A 19,458-nucleotide genomic window follows, 5' to 3' on the forward strand; every position below is an offset into this window, starting at 1 on the left:
CACTCCGGTGTATTCAATGTATTCCCAGGTTCATACATACATACTCATACATCTTCTCCTCAACCAACATCTCATTCATCTGCTGCTGCTGTTGCTCATAGTCTTCTTTATCTCTTAGCAGCTCTGCATATTGTCCACTTGAAGTTGTAAAACCGGTTTTCCCGGCATTTCAGTATTTCGCCGCTTAATGACTTGCGTTTGTTTTTATCCATTTTTATTCACGTTTCTGTATTTATCACGTCTATCTGCTGCACTGCTACAACACACTGATCGCATCCCAACCACTGCTTATGTTGTGGATTGCCATATATTTTGGAATTGGTATTATTTTGTGTATTTTGAGTTCGTTAATATTATTCAAAATTACAAGTTAAAAACTTAAATCGTAGAACTACATACACATGACTTGAGCTAAACACAAAGCTAACATTTTTAATGTTGTTAGAATTATTCCATTTGGAAGAATTAATGTGAAACTCTCAAAAACTAACAAAAAAAAGTTTAACCTGTGTTGAGCGATGTAAACGGCTAATTAGCTCTGCTTAGATCAGCTAATCTTGCAATCGTTATCCTTAAGTTTAACTAGCAATAGTCTCAGGAAACGTGATGTTGCGAGGAGGTAGGACTAAAGCGTAGTTAAATAGGTTTAGCGGGGGCAGATGATTAGCATCCTGCATTCGGTTGACGAAAGCTTGCTGACACCAGAGGTGAAACTGCTCTACTTGTGTAAGTTGAACAATTGCGGTATCTTCAAATTGAGATCCCTGATGAAGGAATTCCTGGTACCAACCTGGCGAAGGATGTCACGCTCGTTTGCTATAACAGCCACTTGAGCTGGGGAAATTTGGGCAGGTTTCCGCAATATATCCAGAAGAGATCAAGCTGGCTGTGGTAGCAGTGATAGCCTTGCGGTACTTACGTTCTCTTGCATGAACGTCGGTTGGTGTGGGAAGAGCAGTGGAAGTGATCTCGGTAACTTCCGCAAAGCCGTTCCAGTCACCTTTGTTAAAGTTGATGCCGGTTCGGTGTTCCGCGGAAGCAAAGTCAGAAGGTTTATGGATCGAGACGATTATGGGCAGATACTCTGATGCTAACGCCAGCTTAGGTTGTTGTTGTTGCTACAACAACCCCGCCCAGGTCGATTGGTATCTCAGTCGTTGTCGCCAAGTTCCACTAACGGCAGGCCGAGGAAGCGTGCAGCTTCTGCAGGGTTGGTCCACAGGGACAAGGCCGTTAGGGTTGTCGGGTTTTCCGGGCATGCGAAGAGATGTTTCGAGTCATGTGGGGTCTCTCCGCATCCGGACACTCATTTGGCACATCCTCATTCAATCTACAAAGGTAGGAGTTTAACCTGCTGCAGTAGCCGCAGCGAAGTTGTGCTAGTGTAGTTCGCGTCTCCCGAGGCAAATGAAGCTCCGTCTCGTCTGTGTCCGGGGTCGGTATGCCTAGAACGGCATTCACAGGTCTAGAGTCTACATAACTCGAGACTGACTCCCTGTGATGCCGTTCAGGGCCAGTCGGTAAGTTGTCGGGTCCAGAGGTTTGCTTGATGAACCTCTGGACTTCGTCCGTCAGTTCATATAGATGCCTCCTGACGTGCCTAGGCGAGGGCTCCTCTGCAAGCAGCTGTCTGTTTGGGTGGCCACTTCTGTGGCTCCCGACCAGGAACTGCTTGCAGAGCATGATGTTGTGCTCCTTTACCGGGAGCATTTGCGCCTCGCCGTGAAGATGGTTTTCGGGCGACATCAGGAGGCATCCTGTCGCTGTCCTGAGTGCGGTGTTCTGTGCAGTCTGTAGCTTCGTCCACTGCGTCCTACTAGTCCCCGGCGACCACACTGGCGCTGCGTAGTTCAAAACCGGCCGGCCTATTGCCTTGTATGTTGCCAGCAACGTTTCTTTGTCTTTGCCCCAAGTACTGCCGGCTAGCGACTTGAGGACCTTGTTGCGGCTCTGNGTGCGCAGAGAAGGAGAGCAGGCTGTCGAATGTTACTCCGAGTATTTTGGCCAGCTTAGGTCGCCACATTGTGCTGTTTACCAGACCAGCGCTTACTAGGTATATCGTCGTTTATTGTGCATTATGTCGAATAGTATATCTGCTCAGCAAATATATTCCCCTACGAAAGTTCCACAGACTTGATTGCGAAAGATCGCGGTGTGCACTGAAGTCACCTTTATCAGGGCGATATCATGCCGGGCAACTGGCAACGTTAAATATTTCGAGCTCGACATCGCCTAACGGGATAACAATGCCCTGACATTCTAGAGCGGTATCAATGCGGTCGATGTCTGCTCGAAATGAGATGATACTGCGCGGTGTGATGCATGATGAACGTTATGCCTTCACGATTATCTCGTTCTCGATTTCAACCGTGCACATTGTATCCAATGCAGGCAACAGTGTTGAGTTGCTGTGCAGCTTCGTCTTTTGGATGGCAGCTTTTAATACGCCACATTTCGACTCCTAAATATTGCTCGTAAAAGCCCTTTGATGTTCAAGGACTGTTGCTTCAGCAACATTCTCCGAAATTGTGTTGGGGGAATATTTATGCTGTCACAACAACCACATTGGAAGGTTCCGGTGTTCTACATACATAAATAGAGTTAAGTCACCGAACTGACAGCCCATGGTCAAGAAAAGCGCACAACCGCTTGGCGCATTGTAATTTTTGCTTATTGGTGTCGAATTTTAGCTCTGATCCAATACTTTTCGTGAAAAATCCTGAAAAACTGTAAGACTGCTTTTACACAGTTCAAGTATTGAATTCAATTCTGCTCGCATGTGGAAGAGAGGGGGTGAGAAGAAAAGGGACGAGTACACATGCGTCTGTACCGTCAAGTCGTTTCAACTTTCTTGCTTTGCTTTTAGCATTTTCGTTGCTTCCCATTTAAAGAACCAAAAACTTGAATTCAACAGAATTGAAACGTGTAAAAGCAAATAGAAAACACAAAGGAGAATGAGCAAGAATTGCTTTCAAGTACTTGAATCATGTAAATCGGGTGTAAAAACAGCAAAATTACTCTCTGAAGTGAGAGTAAAAAGTAACAACGAAAAGTACGGGAACAAAAAATCCATTTTTCCTGTAAAAACGTCAACCACTGATTGCTTGACACTTTTCATGATTTTACCAGAAGAAAAAGTTCGGGTAAAATCTTGCAACTTCATTCTCTACACAACTCTCCAAAAGTCGCTCTCATTTACAGGATTTTGGAGTACGGGAACATTTTTCCTGCAACATCCTGCAAGTTCGTGTAAAATCCTGTAAGTTCATGGAGTACTGGATCAGAGCTTTTATTTCACAAAAATATTAAACATGGCTATCCTGCATTTGATTTTATTTTAATTGTTATTGTTGTGATACAGCTTGAACTAGAATGTCAACGTTATTGAGCGCTTAAAAGGTGGGGAAGAATGTAGGGGCAAACAAAACCGTACTTAACTACATACATATAAACCATAAAATCGACGCATGAGCTACGCAGCTAAGAGCAAAGCGCAGAAAGAAAATTAAAACAGGAATTTCTGATAAGTCGATTTGGCAGGTATTTTCGCAAATATGCTCCACGCTTAAACGCTAATAAAATATATGTACATACATACCTACATATGTACATATTTCTCAAAAAGGCGAAGACACGTATGTATGTATATATATATATATGTATTATGCAATACTTGTAACAAAATGTTTACCACTTTTAAACACCTCGCTCCTTTGCCGTTCGATGTTTGGCCTTTGAACTCTCGTAGGTACGTCACACTTATTTTAACTTTTTACAACAAAACTTTATTCGAAATATTCGCTGCATTTAAAACTTCATCTCACACACACATAAAGGCACTTACGCATCGTTGTATAAAAGAAATTCCCACACTCGCGGCTACTTCACAAGCTTGTGTTAATTTTTATTGTAGACCGGTTCACTTTAACTAAATAACTTTTTTCACACTTGTTAGCTGCTGCTATTCTCTTTTTCTTTGATACTTAACATTCTTCAAAAATATACTTTTCTGCAATATATATGTATATCTATTTGCACTTTTATTCGTTTTTGCCGCTCAGCTAATTCTTTACACTTTCGCACTGCGCTATTGAATGAAAATTCAGCAAAAACGTCTTCCCCACTTTCTCCCTTACACCGGTAAACGCAAGCATACAACAACAAAGTTTTTATATTTAGTCAATCACCTGGAACGCGCCTCAATTTCACCGAGCAACACACGTTTACACACCACCAGTTACTTTGAAACTGAACAGAGCAGACGCGAAAGACTGGAGAAATGGCGCTGTTCTTTCGCTTGCGACATCGGCAGCGCACCTTGGGTCGAAGGCCTTTTTGCGGTAACAATTCTCAGTTGTTAATTAAATGCCAAATAACCACTTCGGAGTAGGAGGCGTGTATGCTGTGGATATTCAGTAAGCATCTTTCCACTCGTTTTTTTTCTGTTACTGATTTGTTGTGGTATAAATTATAAAAACTACTTTAAAACTTCCAACGCATTAATAAAAGTTTGTTCAGCCACATGATTCAATAATACAAGGTTAGATAATTATTGACAGCTGCGGTTTGACACTCCCTTACAAAAGGTTGCATTTACGAAGGACAGAGAAAGGGCAAGAATACAATCCCTTGTTTCGAAAATGGTAGTAGAAAGTGCGCAAAGTAGGCAATTAGTAGTGAAATTCCTTTCGTACATTCTAATGTATTTGCAGGAAATCTGCCATTTTAAACGAAATGTTGAACGTAATATTGACATATCTACGTGAATTACGTAATTTGTATGCTATTCAGCCGTATAAAAACTGCAAAATGACTCAAAATTAAAATAAGACTACTATGAGATTGATGTAAACATCCAATGTTTATGTTTATCAGTTAAATATGCTTCATATGCATATACAAATAAACATATTGCACAAAAGCTTATACTTTTATTTCACACGAAATCTGCACTGTTTCCATGTAAATTTGCAAAGAAGCAACACGGTGCCACTGCTAAGGGAGCGGTGCGAGAGAGACAACTGTCAGTTTATCGAACCTTGTAGTTATTATTGCATCATGGTTCAGCCACAAGTGCAGTGATCACAACGAAACAAAAACAATGCAATACGAACACTGGTGCTGTAAATTAATGAGAGCACAAAGCGGAGTGTAACAAGAGCGAAAGAGCGAAAAAATGGAGGGGAAGCGGTTAAAATGCCGCGCAAAACACTGGAATGTTAACTAACATTTTTATTAAAATGAGAAACGATTTTTTCAGAATTTATTTAAAATAATTTTCGTAATTCACAATAATTCGTATCTGGATGCATACGGAGTACATTCGATATGTTTGCATCTTAAATATTTATATTTATAAATGCAAGTAAGTAAATATGTCCATACATTCATACTAGAGCATTCATACCCGGCATTGTTAAAATTCTTCGGGATTGAATGCCCTAATTCATACCTACATATTTAATTTTAAATTCCTCTGCTTACAAGCTCATGCTGTACTAAATGCATTGCCTACTTTTCGGCGGCAAAAAAACATTTAATTTCATGCAGACTGATGTGTTTTCTCATTGTAATTTTTTAATTGGAAAATTGGTCAATATACATAGGTACATACTTTTAATTTTGCTGTTCTAAAAAATTGCAGGTATGCTCAATATGCCTTTTAAATGTGATTTCCTTTGATGCTTAAATTCATTAAAGAAAGAAAATAAATTTGAAATTTTTAATACTGGTGACTTAAACAGGCAATTTGTATGAGTATCGCGCTTTACAAAGCTTTTAAAACCTATTTAACTTTTCTTGAATAAGGCAAGGCCTTGGCCAACAGCATTAAGGCACCAAGTTTGATATTTCTTTGATATAACGTCGTTTAAAGTACAAAACCGCGTATCAACAAAATGCAAAATCGCGTATCAAGATAATTCAAAGGCGCGTATGTGAGTTGCATAAATTATTTTCAAGAGAGTAAAAACACTCATGCTAAAACATTTTTCTCTCTTCTGTAAAACAATCACATTTCTGGCTAGTATATTTCAGGACGAATGGATAAGGATTGAGCCATGAGCTTGTGTGAGCAATTCCAATTTTTGGCTGCAAATGGTTTGCAGAATGACGATACGCGGTTTTGTACTTTAAACGACGACAATTATGCTCAATCTAAAAAATGGACTTTCTAGCATTTAAATAACCTTTTTTTATACATACATATCGTTACCTTAATATGGAAAGTAGAGCTGCAAAAGCATTGGAGCACTATCGATAGTATCGATGTTTTAATATTTTTTTTGAAAACCATCGATGTTTTTAGAAGATATGCCATCATTAGAACAATTAAAGCGTAATAAACTTATATTCTTTTACAGTTTAGCTGAATTTGAGCACAAAAGCGTACCAATAAGTGTTTAGGGAATTTATTACTCATTAAAATGATTTTGTCAGTGCCATTCGATCTCTAATTGGGAAACTTAAAACTAAAAACTTGAAGTGTACCCCAGATTATTGCCTTAAAGAGCGAATATTTATTTAATTAATTAAATTTAATTAATAACTTGCAATATTCAATGTGAAGTTAAATATAAGTCTAATTAAATTTTAAATTAATTAATGGATAATTTGAAAATAATTAATGTAATTTGTTACAAAATTGTTTGTTAATTAATCAGGATTTCAAGTTTAAACAAGAAGTTATAATACCCAAGAAAACGCGATAGTATCGACACTACCGATGTTTTATTGACAAAAACATCGAACATCTAGTTTTAATCACCGGTGTTTTTGCAGCACTAATGGAAAGGCCCTAACTCATTTTTTTACGAAATTCATCTTAGTACAAAAGTCGGTAGATTACACACTAAAAGCCTAATATATTCTAAAAGCCCTACCTGCTTTGGATACTTCTTTTGTAATGTTTTTTGCTTCTCCTGTAAAATAAAATAAATTTTAGTTAGGGCCTTTGTGAATTAAGGTAACGAATGAATACACAAAAATATATGTTACGCATATTTTAAAATGGTTCTTTAAGCACCTTTCCGTGGTCAATACCATAAATATATTCATTATTACGCACATAACCCCAACCCATGCGCTTTGAAGTCCAAGCCACGCCTATATCACCCGTAGGTCCAATAGTTATAGCGCCACCGGTACCTCCTAAGCGTTCAGTCATCTCCTTGCACGCAACTTCGGTCGCCTCCTGAGCCGACATATTGCAGTATCTAATGTTTGCTATAATCTTTTGTGCCAAATTGAAACGCATAATTGTCTCGCCATGACCAGTGGTAGAAACACCGCCCCACTTATTATCTGCATAAGTGCCACAACCAAGCAATGGTGTGTCACCAATACGCCCTGCCACTTTGCCAGTTATGCCGCCTGTAGAAGTGGCCACTGCTATATTGCCTTTTGCATCTATAGCCACAGCACCAACGGTACCAGGTTCACCTGGTCGCTCTTTAATTGTTTTATCCAATTCTGTTGGCGCATATGTGGTATCTTTACCCTCAGATTGTTGTTGCTTAAATTGCTTTAATGCATCACGTGCACTTTGTGTTACTAATGATCCCGCTGGCAATTGCTCAGCTCCATTTGCTAAAGCAAATTTCTGTGCGCTTTCACCACCTAAAAATGTGTGATTTGTTCTCTCCATTACACAACGTGCCACTGAAATAGGATATTTGATGTCGTGCAACAAAGTTACACAGCCAGCTTGCAACCGCGATCCTTCCATTATGCTTGCTTCCACTTCAACGTTGCCATCACTATTCAGGCATGCTCCATAACCCGCATTGAAGTTTTCATCCTCCTCCATAGCGCGTACAGCCGCTTCGACGGCATCCAGAGCAGAACCTGCTTCAATACCACCACATTCAGGCGAAGGCATCAGCAGCGGCAAACCTGCTTTCAAAGCCAGTTTCATACCTTTTGTCTTGCCAGGCACTCGCGCGTCACTTATGTCACCAGCTCCACCGTGTACGAGCAGCATTGGCGTAGTCATTGTGTTCGAAATAAGATTATGGCTGCAAAGAATATTGAACATACATATGTATGTCAACGTAATGATAATAATTTATTTACTGAATGAAAATTTTAATCTTTACTCACAGCGCAGCTTTGGTGCAATGAACGACGTGCATCAAGAAATTTTACCATTAGGTCGGAAATTGCAATTGCCTACTTTAGTTTTATCATTGTTTACTAGCTGTCTGGCTGTCTTATCAAAGCTGGAAATTTCCAATGGAATATAAACTGACGGTTGCCACTTTTCAGTTTTAAGACTACCATAATTTTAACGGAAAAAGTACCATATTAATTTTTATTTTGGTCAAAAACTGTTCAACTTTACCATATTTATTATTTTAATTTACTAACAACAAATATCCATTTTATTTTTAATACGAACTCGATTGTTTTTTCCAACCAATAGTCCGTTCCAATAGCAGTCCGGTTTACAGGATTTAGTCAGAACTTACAGGAAGTCGTTCCTATTGACATAAAACCTGTAAGTGGGAACACATTTGAGAGAGTAAATGAGCAACTGTTCCTAGTCAGAAGTTACAGCATTTAGTCCGGAGATTTTTTTCCTGTAAGTCCATGAAAAGTGTCAAACGATCAGCTGATTTACATGTGCAAACAAAAACAGAAAGCGCTGAAAGCAAAGTACCTTATATTTGTTAAAAAATGGAAGTAAACAACGAAATATTTAAATATGTATAGATTTTAATAATTATTTAGTGATATTTCAGCCAAATCAGTGTAGTACCAATGACATTTAAACAAACCGTCTGACGTTTTTACTGGAAATAGTGCTTTTTGCGTTCCTATGCACTTCTGCATCTGTTCTCCTTTTACTCTCATTTGAGAGCGTAAAATTGTAGTTTGACAGTTCCACAGGTTTTAGTCCGAAGTTCAAAGGAACAGACTAAAAATAAACGGTGTCGCTACTCTGAAGAGTTCTGTGAAATGAGGAAATACCTGCCAAACAACAAAAATGATAGGGTACCAAGGTACAATCGATGAAAAAATGTACCACTTTTGCTAGTACAGTGCTAGGTGTGGCAACCCTGATCTAAACATGTATAACCAGCAGAGTTGGTACGTTACGAAAACGATGACGTACCAGAAGCACACAATATTCGTACTAAAAAATAGAAAAAAACCGTAGTGAAAGATACAAAAAGATTAATATTTTAAATTTATAAGTTTTCATATTTAATCTCTTAGTTAAAAACTTTGTAAGTATTGCATTATATGTGTATCTTTTTCGGTGGCAAATTAAACACTTTTTGCAGCTTACCGTAGTGTTTTTGTCAATAATAAGTGAACATTTAAAATCTTTGAAATTGCCGATAGTTTTATATCTACGAAAAATTGCAATAAGGCAAAATTAACCTTTTGCCTGTCTGTTGAGCCGCATTTGTGCTTTATGCTAACATCTGTTATATGTACATAGCTTGCATAGCCGGTTGCTCAAAGCCTGGTTGACAGTAATCATCGGTTAACATCGTTGTCGACGTTTTTGCCTCCATGCATATAACACGGTGTCGGTAATGTCGATAACGATGTTTAACCGGTGATAAGTGTCAACCAATGTCTGGTTAACACTAATCTCCGGTTAAACAAAGTTATCGACTTTACCGACTCCCTGTTATCTGCATGGAGGCGAAGACGTCGATAACGATGTTTAACGGTAACGTCGATAATATGTTTAACCGGAGATTAAGGTGAAATTAATCCAGAACGTAAACCTGCCGGGACGTAAGCCCGACTCAGCTGACACGATCTGTTTTACCAGAGGACCATGTAAATGATAACTCAACACCGCAGAATGTTTCTGTAGTTGTAGCCCGTAGCGCAGAAATCTGCGGAATTTAGATTTTTCCGTGTCAGCTGATTTCTTCCTCCTATAGATGGTTGCCACTTCGTCAGTTTTGCTTACCACCTGCAAACTATAAGTTCCTATTCAAATAAACTATTTTACAAATACGTCACATGCAAATTCAGAAGCGAGCCGAGCCGAAGTTTATGGAGTGCTCTTAAATAATATAACTCCTTAGGGCGAGATAGTACTTTGATGGCAACACATATTATGTTAATAAATAGAACGCAAGAAAATATTTTAGTTTTATTTTTGTCACTCCGAATTTCGTTTTGGAACTCACCCATGATGCAAATTTTCATCTTTTGCCCTGTATGAAGCTCTCAAGAAAACGGTAAAGAAAAAATTGCCATTATTTCGTGTGTTTGTCCAAGGAATTTTGACATTTTTGATACTTCACAGCCTGTTGCCTCACTCTTTCCTCAAGAAATAATGGAACGGGCATATATATCTGTTGCAAACTTGAAAGAATGAGAAAATCAAGTTTGGGAACCTCTGATCTAGATCCTACCTCTACCTTCTTCGTTCTAATTACATTTAAGTTATTCTGTTTTCCTTTATCTTTATTTTTATATTTATACTCTATCGATAACAAAATCGACAGTAACATCCATAAAAACGTTGATAACAAAACCGATAAGAATATCGATAAAAAATCAATAAAAAAATCGATAAGAATAACGATAACAAAATCAGTAATAATATCCATAACAATATCGATAGCAAAATCGATGGCAATATCAATAAATAATATCGATAACGAAATCAACAGAAATGTCGATAACAAAATCGGTAAAAATATCGATAACAAAATCTATAAAAAATATCAATAAAAGGATCTATAAAAATGTCGATTATTATATCGATAAGTTCCGCAAATATCGATAGCAAAATCGATAACAATACCGATAAGAAAAACGATACAAAACATCGATAACAAAAACGATTAAAATTTCGATAACATAAATCGATAACAAAACCACTCAATACGCACCAGTTTCAGCCCCAACCATTTCCGTGTGCAATTTCTGTTGAATTTGCTAATTTACTCCAACCAACCAACGGGCGCAAATGAGCGATAAATTGAAAAATTTTACTTGGATGCGGATTGTGGCGAGACGCTTTTCCTCTGGGGTGAACGACAGTACTGGGTGACGAAGTCTCTATCCCACCCAGAGGCGTAACTATAGGGCGGTAGGGCTGGTAAAATGCCACGGGCCCTCGATCCGTGAGGGCCCGGCCCAAGTGACCGCGAGTTCAGAAATAACCTTAAATTTTCTACAAAACTAGTACTCAATATAATATATATTTTTTTTTTCAATTAAAGTGAGACACAACTAAAGACCATATAGGTATACTTTATTTTATGTCGTCCTGCTTTCCTGAAGTATTTGCTGCATTAATTTTATTTCCGCTAGTGCTGAACGATCATTTCACAAAAATTAATAAAAACCTATTTGAGAAACTCTATTGAACAAGAGAAGCTACGTAACTTCTGTCTACTCAAAATTCTATGGCTCTATCTTTAAACTTTTATTTTTTAACAAATATCTTACCAAAATTAAAGAGGTATTTCATTATAAATTATAAATTATTAACCCAAGCTCTTGAAAATAAAAATTATTAGATATTTAATTAAAATGCACTCAATTAACAATAGTGTTGGATAACTACTTAAGTCGTTTATTAAAATGAAATTACAACGTAACGATTTTTAGTGGGAGGGCCCCATCTCAAGAATTTGCCACGGGCTTCAAATGGTTACGCCACAGCTCCCACCAGGAAGCCATCACCGAATTCGCAGCTCACAACCCAAAACGGAACAAAATTAAAACAGAAATGTGACAGATTTTAAGAGGTATTTAGTTGAAGGTAAAGGTTACGTAGTATTATTTGCTGTCTTGCCTTTCGTAGGTACTCTTCCGAGCTATGTATGAATACATCGAATTACCAAATCCCAATGTTTAACTACCTTCATCCAAACATGGTATTTGATTTAAATTGTTTCACTGTGTTTCGTTAAGTTGGTCACTCGGACACTTATTCTGAGTTTTTCTCTTTGAATTCTCTAATTTAGTAGCCCCTAACGACATTGATCGTGCTAGATTTGTGTCACTGACGACCTTGGCTAAAAACTCATGTGGCGAATATTTAAATTAATCTAATTATATGCAAGCTGATCCAAATGCGGTGAAAAGGGAGACTTAAAAAAAAAATAAAGTGAACAATTACGATGAAATCAACGGTATTTTCTCAATTCATGCTTATGTTACCAACTTATGTTTCAAGACACATATGCCCGATATTTTATTCTCTTGATATGAAACTATGTATGTGGTCTTGAAGGCACATGCAAATTATTTTCTTTGAAAGTGATTTCAATTGGCATCAGAAATGGTTGCAATCAAGCCTATATGCATGCCAAAAATCAGTGACTTACGAACCGAACCATATGAATATATGTATGTATGTAGGTAGCTAGGGTGGCGGGGTTCATTAGGTACATACATAAATCACTGAATTGCGTTCCAGCTTAGTTTAGTTTAGTGCAATTCAACATCGACATCAACAATAACAATAGAGTACTTAGTTGTATTAATCAAAAGCGACAATGACACAACAAGTACAACAATAACATAACAAGTGAAATGCTATAGTGTGGGAACACTGCGAGAAAGAATTTCATACTCGTATTAAGCACACTTCAAATATTTTTATTTAATACAGTAAGTAATCGCCCCGCCACAGGCGCCGGCCTCCTAAATACTGTAAACAGTCAAATAAGGACATCTGCTGACTTTATGCATGATGGTCAAATCTCTTTGAGTAATGTGAGGCTATTTGGTAGGAGCGTAAAACTTGATTGGCATGACTTAGAAGATCGTGGGAACGGCCCTCATCTTTAAAACAAGAGTAGACAATGTTTTTTTTTCACTCAGTAGAATAGAATTAAATAGCAGGGGCGGAAAATCTCTTTAAAATAAAAGTTTTAATTTTACCGTTAAAATTGGATTTGTATTTTTTAGATAAAATTTAACCGTTATTTTAAGATTTTTATTTTTTTCATGCAGTCGTGAAACTATGGGCGAAATATAAAAATACTGCGCTTTAAGTTTTTGTCTCTGACGTCAGGGTTTTTTTAAAAGGACTTTGAAGTTTGAAAAATATGATTACTTCAAACTATTATTTAAAAAATTCAGTGCAATGTAGAAAACCATACGGTTATAAAATTACAGAGAAAATTTTGTCGAATTGTCCTAATTTCTTTTTATTCCTGAATATCTTTGAAGTTTTGCAATACTTATTTTTGAAAAAATTATACATATGTTAAGAGCAATATGCACTCGACAACATCGTCGCATCTTGTCCTTCTATCTTTATAAGCTAAACAAAAAATAAATAAATAAAACCAATTAAGAGGGCATTTTCGATACCTATTCGTACTTGTTAAGTAAAATATTTGAATTTCACAGAATTTTCTCTTTTACTTTATACCCATATTGTTATTCTTTTATAAATAACACAGGTTTACAAAATCAAAAATCAATCTCGAATCAATAATATTTTTGAAACTACAAAGTCCTTTCAAAAAATTCTGACGTCAGAGAGAAGAACTAAAAACGAAGTTTTATTATATTTGGCCCATATTTTTGTGAGCACATATATAGATTGCTTAACGTGTTTCAACATGTTTTTGTTTTCGTCGCACAGTGTAATCCTTATTTTTGGTTTATTCTTTTCCAATGAATTTTCGATCGTTATATTTCATATATCCTACAGTGTATAGTAATTTCTTACAGTGTACCTCTGAATTTTTGTCCAATTTATGAATGAACAAATGAATCAAGGCGGTTATTTTTCGGTGGGCCGTGTAAATTTAGTGCGTTTTGAATAACGCGCGGGAATGGCACTTACCGGACCGAGTTCATTGTGAAAACGAAAAAGGCCTTGAGCAGAGTTCGAAGTGTAAAAATTTAATAAAACTTGTAATATTTTGAGCTTGGTTATTCGCTAAAATGAAGTTTATTAGCTTTCTGCTTATTTTAATGTTCCTTGGCGCTTGTGCTGCCTTTGGTCAATATCATATGCGGCATTACAATAGTCGACAAGTGGATTCTAGTGAGGAGGATGACAAGAGTCCAGTGTTGCGTAAGTAATCTCAAGGACATTGTGTGAGAAAAGTGCATCATGATCGAAATACAGATTTTTTTTCCACGTTTGGGGATTTCAGAGTTCTCGTTGATATTAATAACTTTAAAGGCTGTTATTGCAACTATTTTGTGTATGGTGTACGAAAAAGAAATGTGCGTAATTACTACATACATACAGTGGGCGCCAAAAGTCTACGTAGTTTGCGTTCGCTAATGTTTTATAAAACTATAGCTTATATTACGAGAAAAATTATAAAAAAATAAAACCTTTAGTTTTATGCAAACTTCAAGAAATGCAATAAATTTAATTAGCAACTTAGAAATTTTGATCTCACGATTTTAATAGTAGTATGAATCAAGACGATTTCATATAAGGTGGCAGTACAAAAAAGGGCTGTAAAGTAAAAAAAAATAAAAAAAAATAAATAAAAAAAAACAGCTTTAATTGACCGAGTATTTATCAAAGTTATTTGTTTACAGTTTTGGATATTCCACATAGCTACATTTTTTGCTTCAGTGCAGCAAAATGTTTTATCGAACGCCAAATTTCCAAATCATGTGACTTATAGTTCCGAAGTTATAGCTGATTAAAAGTTTCGCGCCTATGGGAGTGCCACGATCCCTTTTCGAGACCCACTTTTTCACCCTGTTATACGCCCAAGTGCCAATACTCTGTCAAAACTTCATTCGATTCTGTCCATCCGTTTAGGCAGCAACCAGCTGTCACAGAGAGAGATGTGCCCTGGTTATAGTTTAGAAGCTGGGTTTCCAGGGCCCATATCCTTCCTGTTAAGTTTATTGCCGTAGTACGAAGAGGTTTGTAGACTCTTAGTTAATTAGTTTACTTTCAGCTAGTCGCGTTAAGTATTGAAATACATATTGAGCTTTTGCTCTTTAGATGTTTATAGACAAAATAGTTGCTAGATCCTCACCAGTTCAAGAGCAGTGGTACCAAAGAACTTTGCCCGCGGGCCCATGCCCTCCTTAAAACGAATAAGTCGGTGTGACCCAACCGAAGCTCCCTCTATTTCTGCCGTGACCCAAGGCTCCACACGGGTTAGTTACCGCACCTCGCACATCGGTTGCTCACTATGCCCAGAGTGCGTGAATGAGGATGTAAGAGTCGGGATTGAGTATAGCCGTGCAATTGTAACTGCATACCAAAAACAACGGCTATATCCCATTGCACTACTCTATGGGTATCCCCGCAAAACTAGTACGAATAAGACAAGACTTCCTGATAACAATGAAAAAGTCTTCGTCGATTGGGACACACGTCAGCATCCAGCTTAAACACCACTAATAAAATAACTCTTGCCAACAGGTGCTACTTTGAGCGCGGTAGGCAATTGAAAAGCAGAGACCTCTCTTAATGAACATAAATCACGCTCTACAAATCTCTCATCATATCCGTCCTTTTAAATGGCGCAGAAACATGGACGATCGAGTTTATCTAAATGATCCATCTGTACGAACTATAATTGTTCGAATTATAAAAAACTTACTACATTTTTTCACTATCAAATTATGTAGGTGGTCCCATTGAACAGGGGATCCCTGGCGGCAACTAGGTTCACCACCCGAAAGATCCGTCTTTTATTGACTACTTCTTTGCTGGATTTCTGTATACGCGGACAGATGTAGTTTTGGTTTAACGTGGGAACCTACTGCAATTTAATGCAGTTTTAGCTCCACGGAGTCCAAAACTCAACGGATTAATTTTTGCCTTAATCATTGCCCTGAAATGCAAGCATCTCAGTTCCAATGGCAGTGTGGGGTGACACACTTACCGCCTTGGTGAAGCCGAAGCTTACCTAAAGCCGCTGCCAAATCTTTGGGTCATGGCACCCGGTTGCAATGCAACTCCACATCGAACTCTTTTGAGTTCTCCAGCATTTTGGTATTAAACCACAACCACCACGTTACTCCCCGAAGGGCCGCAACCAAAGAGTAGGCCATAGTAAATATAGGATACTATGGGGGCCCCTACTCCCCGTGGTACCTTTTTAAAGTCTTAGGTATGACTTCGAAAGCAGCAGCTCTTCTTCCAATTGAGCCTCATGCCCGACTCAGGATTGGTAGCCTTTAGCTGGGTGTATACGCGGACAGCAAAACCTGATAGTTCTTGGTAATTCCTACTACATTTTTCGCACTTATTCAGTACATCAGGGATGTTGCGAATATTTGCATTCGCCTTCGTTAGGCGAATGATTCGCATAATTTTAAACATTCGAATTTTTTTGCCTTTTCTAATTCTCAATTGCAAAGGGCAAGGAAAAATCTCTTATTCCTGATAATACGAAAGTTTTATACATGCCATATTTAAATTGGGGGCCACGCTTAGAACAGTCAAGGATTTTCTTCGCGAAAATCGAATAAAAATTCTGCCAGAAAAATGCAAAATGCTTATTGTGGTTCAATGTTACTAAATACAACTATAGATTTTAAAATTTTGTTGAAACTCGAAACTCGAAAGGAGAAAATAGTCAAAGATTCAGAGTAAAAAATTTTCAATTAAGGAAACTAGCTTACAGTTCTTCTCTTTTTTGACTTGTAAAATAAATATTCCTTAAATAAATGTATTTTTTGATTATTTTTCGGTTTTAGTCTTTTTTTTAGTGCCTTCGTTTGTCTTTTGCGATTTCCAGTGCCTTTTCCTGCCTATAACGCTATCTTATTTTGCCTTTTTTATAGGCTTTTAGATCCCAAAAATCCGTTCCCTGCTTATAAGCAAACTAGAAATAATTTTAGATTCCTCCAGTGAAAGCGAAGTTTCGAATGTAGAATCGGGTGACATTAAAAATGTGAAATTAAAGCTCAATTGAAGGTCTTTCTTAAATAAAAACGAGCTCATCTTGGTGAAAATCCTCTCGATTGGTGGAAAACTAAACTGAAATACGACAAATTGACAGATCTGGCCCGCAAATATTACTTTGTTTTTGAAATACAATATGCCCCTTTTGAGCTTTGACTACTAGATTAAAATACTGTATAGGTTAAGCACTCGTTCAATGTTTTAATAATTTACAAGATTTTTAAGTAATAAAAACGATGACTTTAGTTGGTTAGAGCTTTTTTAATGCTATTCCTAACATTCGCATTCGCACATTCTCATTGCGAAAATTCGTATTTGCATTCGCACATTCGCATTCCGAAAATTCGCATATATCCGAAACATCCCTAATATATACATACAGTATCGGTCATATCTATAGCACGCCATTTCAAAGTGATATTGTGTGTCACTTATGTTTATTTATTTATTTTTAAGAATTTTCAATTAAAATTTAGTTCATTCTCGGACAAACCCCATATATACCCAAGTTCAACAATTTGTAGAAAACTACAAAAAAGTGTAACAAATTTTCACCTAAATTTCAAACTTTTTTCTCGGAAGTGATAGAATTTTTTTGAGTACACAGTTTTTTAGCCCCTGCAATTTTAGTCTGATAATGTGCAAATTTCAAGTGGCTACGAATTACCGTTAATTTTTTAGAATTTTTTTTGTCGCATTGGCTTCCATATAATGAATAAACTCAATTTATTTGTATATGGAAGAAAACCGCAACATCCTTGGCGAAAAAAATTCTAAAAAATCAGCGGTAACTTTTAGCCACTTGAAACTTGCACATTATCAGACTAAAATTGATTGGGCTATAAAACTGTGTATTCAGAAAAATTCGAACACTTCCGAGAAAAAAGTTTGAAATTTAGGTGAAAATTTGTTGCACTTTTTTGTAGTTTTCTATAAGTTTTTAAACCTGGGTTTATGTGAGTTTTGTTAGAGAAAGAACTGTATTTTAATTGAAAATTCTTAAAAATTAATATATAAACATAAGTGGCACACAATATCACTTTGGAATGGCGTGCTATAGATCTGACCGATACTGTATATACCTAGGAATGAATTATTCATATGTATTTTCTTTCTTTTTAAGGTTCATATCGCCGCTGCATGTGGGAGCAATCGAAATTCCTGCCACGCCGTTTAGTGCTACTCAGCTTGTGTGCGAATTTGTTTTGTGAGAATAATCAAGTCGTACAACGTTCCAGGTCTATTTTTGTAGTGGAAAAGATGTCTAGACCCAACGAGTAGATATTCGTAGTTGCACCATTATTCCCTACTATTCAATTTATGTGATAATACTAATCAATAAATTTTTTCTGTTTTCTTTTTATTTTTATCTATCAACTCATATGTCAATCAGCTGTATGGATATACTACCCGAGCAATGCGAGCAAGGTGACGAGGAAGAGCTGATGTATAAACCCTTTCCGGATTGCTGTCCAGTCTATTGCAATCTCAAGCGTCGCATGCAGCGCTTGAAGACAATGCATTATCGGCATCGTAAGCTATTGAATTTTCAACATCAGCAAGCACAGTCAGATATCCTATTAGGCAACTATAATGTGGACGATCTAAGCTTTAGATAAGCTTGAAAGCCTAAGAACAATGAGCGTAGCGCATCTTCTATGGTTGCGAAAAGTGATGTGGCTGCCAGTTAAGTGGCAATGAGTTATGCACGTGGATTTGTTGCTTTATTGGAAGTGAATTTTAATTAAATACAAGCAAAAAAAATAAAAAATAAAAAATCGTATGTATGTAAATATGTAGTATGTACATATGAATTCAGTTAAGCGGCATTTTAAAAGTTTATTTTTTGGTTTTCAATTGATTCGTATGCGCAAATTGTAACCCAAATAATTAATTGATTACAATCTCAATGGACTCAATTCATTCAATGGCACCTTCGATTTGCTTGCTCACCTTATGACTTAATTATCAGTTATCAAAATTTCATATCTACCGAGTATTTGAGGTGCGCATGCGCGTGTTTGGGCGGCAAATCACACACAAGGCACAAGGCACACAAATTGGCATGGTGTTGGCGCTGGCGCGACGTGCTGCCCACAAATTGAATTTTGGCAGCTAATGCGCATAAATAAATTTGGTTTTTTTTTAAATAACAATTACAATGAGAGCATTTACAAAATAATGTGTTCTGCATTCACAGACACAAATGTATCCGCATACATACTACATATTACATTCACACAGTTGCGGTATTTTTTTCACTAGTGTCATAACTCAAAAAATCAAAAGTCGACAAAAACGGCTTTTAAGTTTTGAATTCACATATATGTAGTAAAAAATAATACATATATATTTTATTCTAGTCAGATACTACGAATCGATACAGCAATGAAATTTTTCCACAAAATAGAAGAAGAGGTAGCGGCAATTTCTGTATACTTAACCCAATATTTGTATTTTATGGATTATGACACTACTGATGTAAATGGGTGATATGTATGTATGCATGCATTTGAAACAAATTCATTTGGACGCACACCTGTGACACCTGATAAATATCCAAAAAATATTTATTGATGTTTTATTGGACTTTTTGTTTGCTGGACCTGCTGCCCTCT

General features: G+C 36.9%; 2 protein-coding genes across 4 annotated transcripts; one reads left to right on the plus strand and one right to left on the minus strand.

The window, feature by feature from the left end:
- Positions 1-5,555: 5,555 nt before the first annotated feature.
- LOC108369920 (probable isoaspartyl peptidase/L-asparaginase GA20639) lies at positions 5,556-8,233 on the minus strand. 2 transcript variants are annotated; one of them, XM_017625130.1, is made up of 2 exons: positions 8,101-8,233; positions 5,556-8,015 (listed from the first exon to the last, which is right to left on the minus strand). In XM_017625130.1, the coding sequence occupies exons 1-2, from the start codon at positions 8,130-8,132 to the stop codon at positions 7,004-7,006; spliced, it is 1,044 nt and encodes a 347-aa protein (XP_017480619.1). In that variant the 5' UTR covers positions 8,133-8,233; the 3' UTR covers positions 5,556-7,003. The 2 variants fall into 2 exon arrangements, with proteins under 2 accessions (XP_017480619.1, XP_017480620.1); XM_017625131.1 differs by having other exon boundaries at positions 8,074-8,165.
- Positions 8,234-13,731: 5,498 nt separating this feature from the next.
- On the plus strand, positions 13,732-18,622 carry LOC108369922 (uncharacterized protein CG1552-like). 2 transcript variants are annotated; one of them, XM_017625132.1, is made up of 3 exons: positions 13,732-14,023; positions 17,964-18,117; positions 18,234-18,622. In XM_017625132.1, exons 1-3 carry the CDS (start codon positions 13,891-13,893, stop codon positions 18,457-18,459), a joined length of 513 nt encoding a protein of 170 aa, XP_017480621.1. In that variant the 5' UTR covers positions 13,732-13,890; the 3' UTR covers positions 18,460-18,622. The 2 variants fall into 2 exon arrangements, with proteins under 2 accessions (XP_017480621.1, XP_017480622.1); XM_017625133.1 differs by having other exon boundaries at positions 13,740-14,023; positions 17,964-18,078.
- Positions 18,623-19,458: the final 836 nt, after the last annotated feature.

Source organism: Rhagoletis zephyria, unplaced genomic scaffold (assembly GCF_001687245.7).
Source record: "Rhagoletis zephyria isolate East Lansing unplaced genomic scaffold, Rhagoletis_zephyria_1.1 Rzeph_scaffold_03912, whole genome shotgun sequence".
NCBI lineage: Eukaryota > Metazoa > Arthropoda > Insecta > Diptera > Tephritidae > Rhagoletis > Rhagoletis zephyria.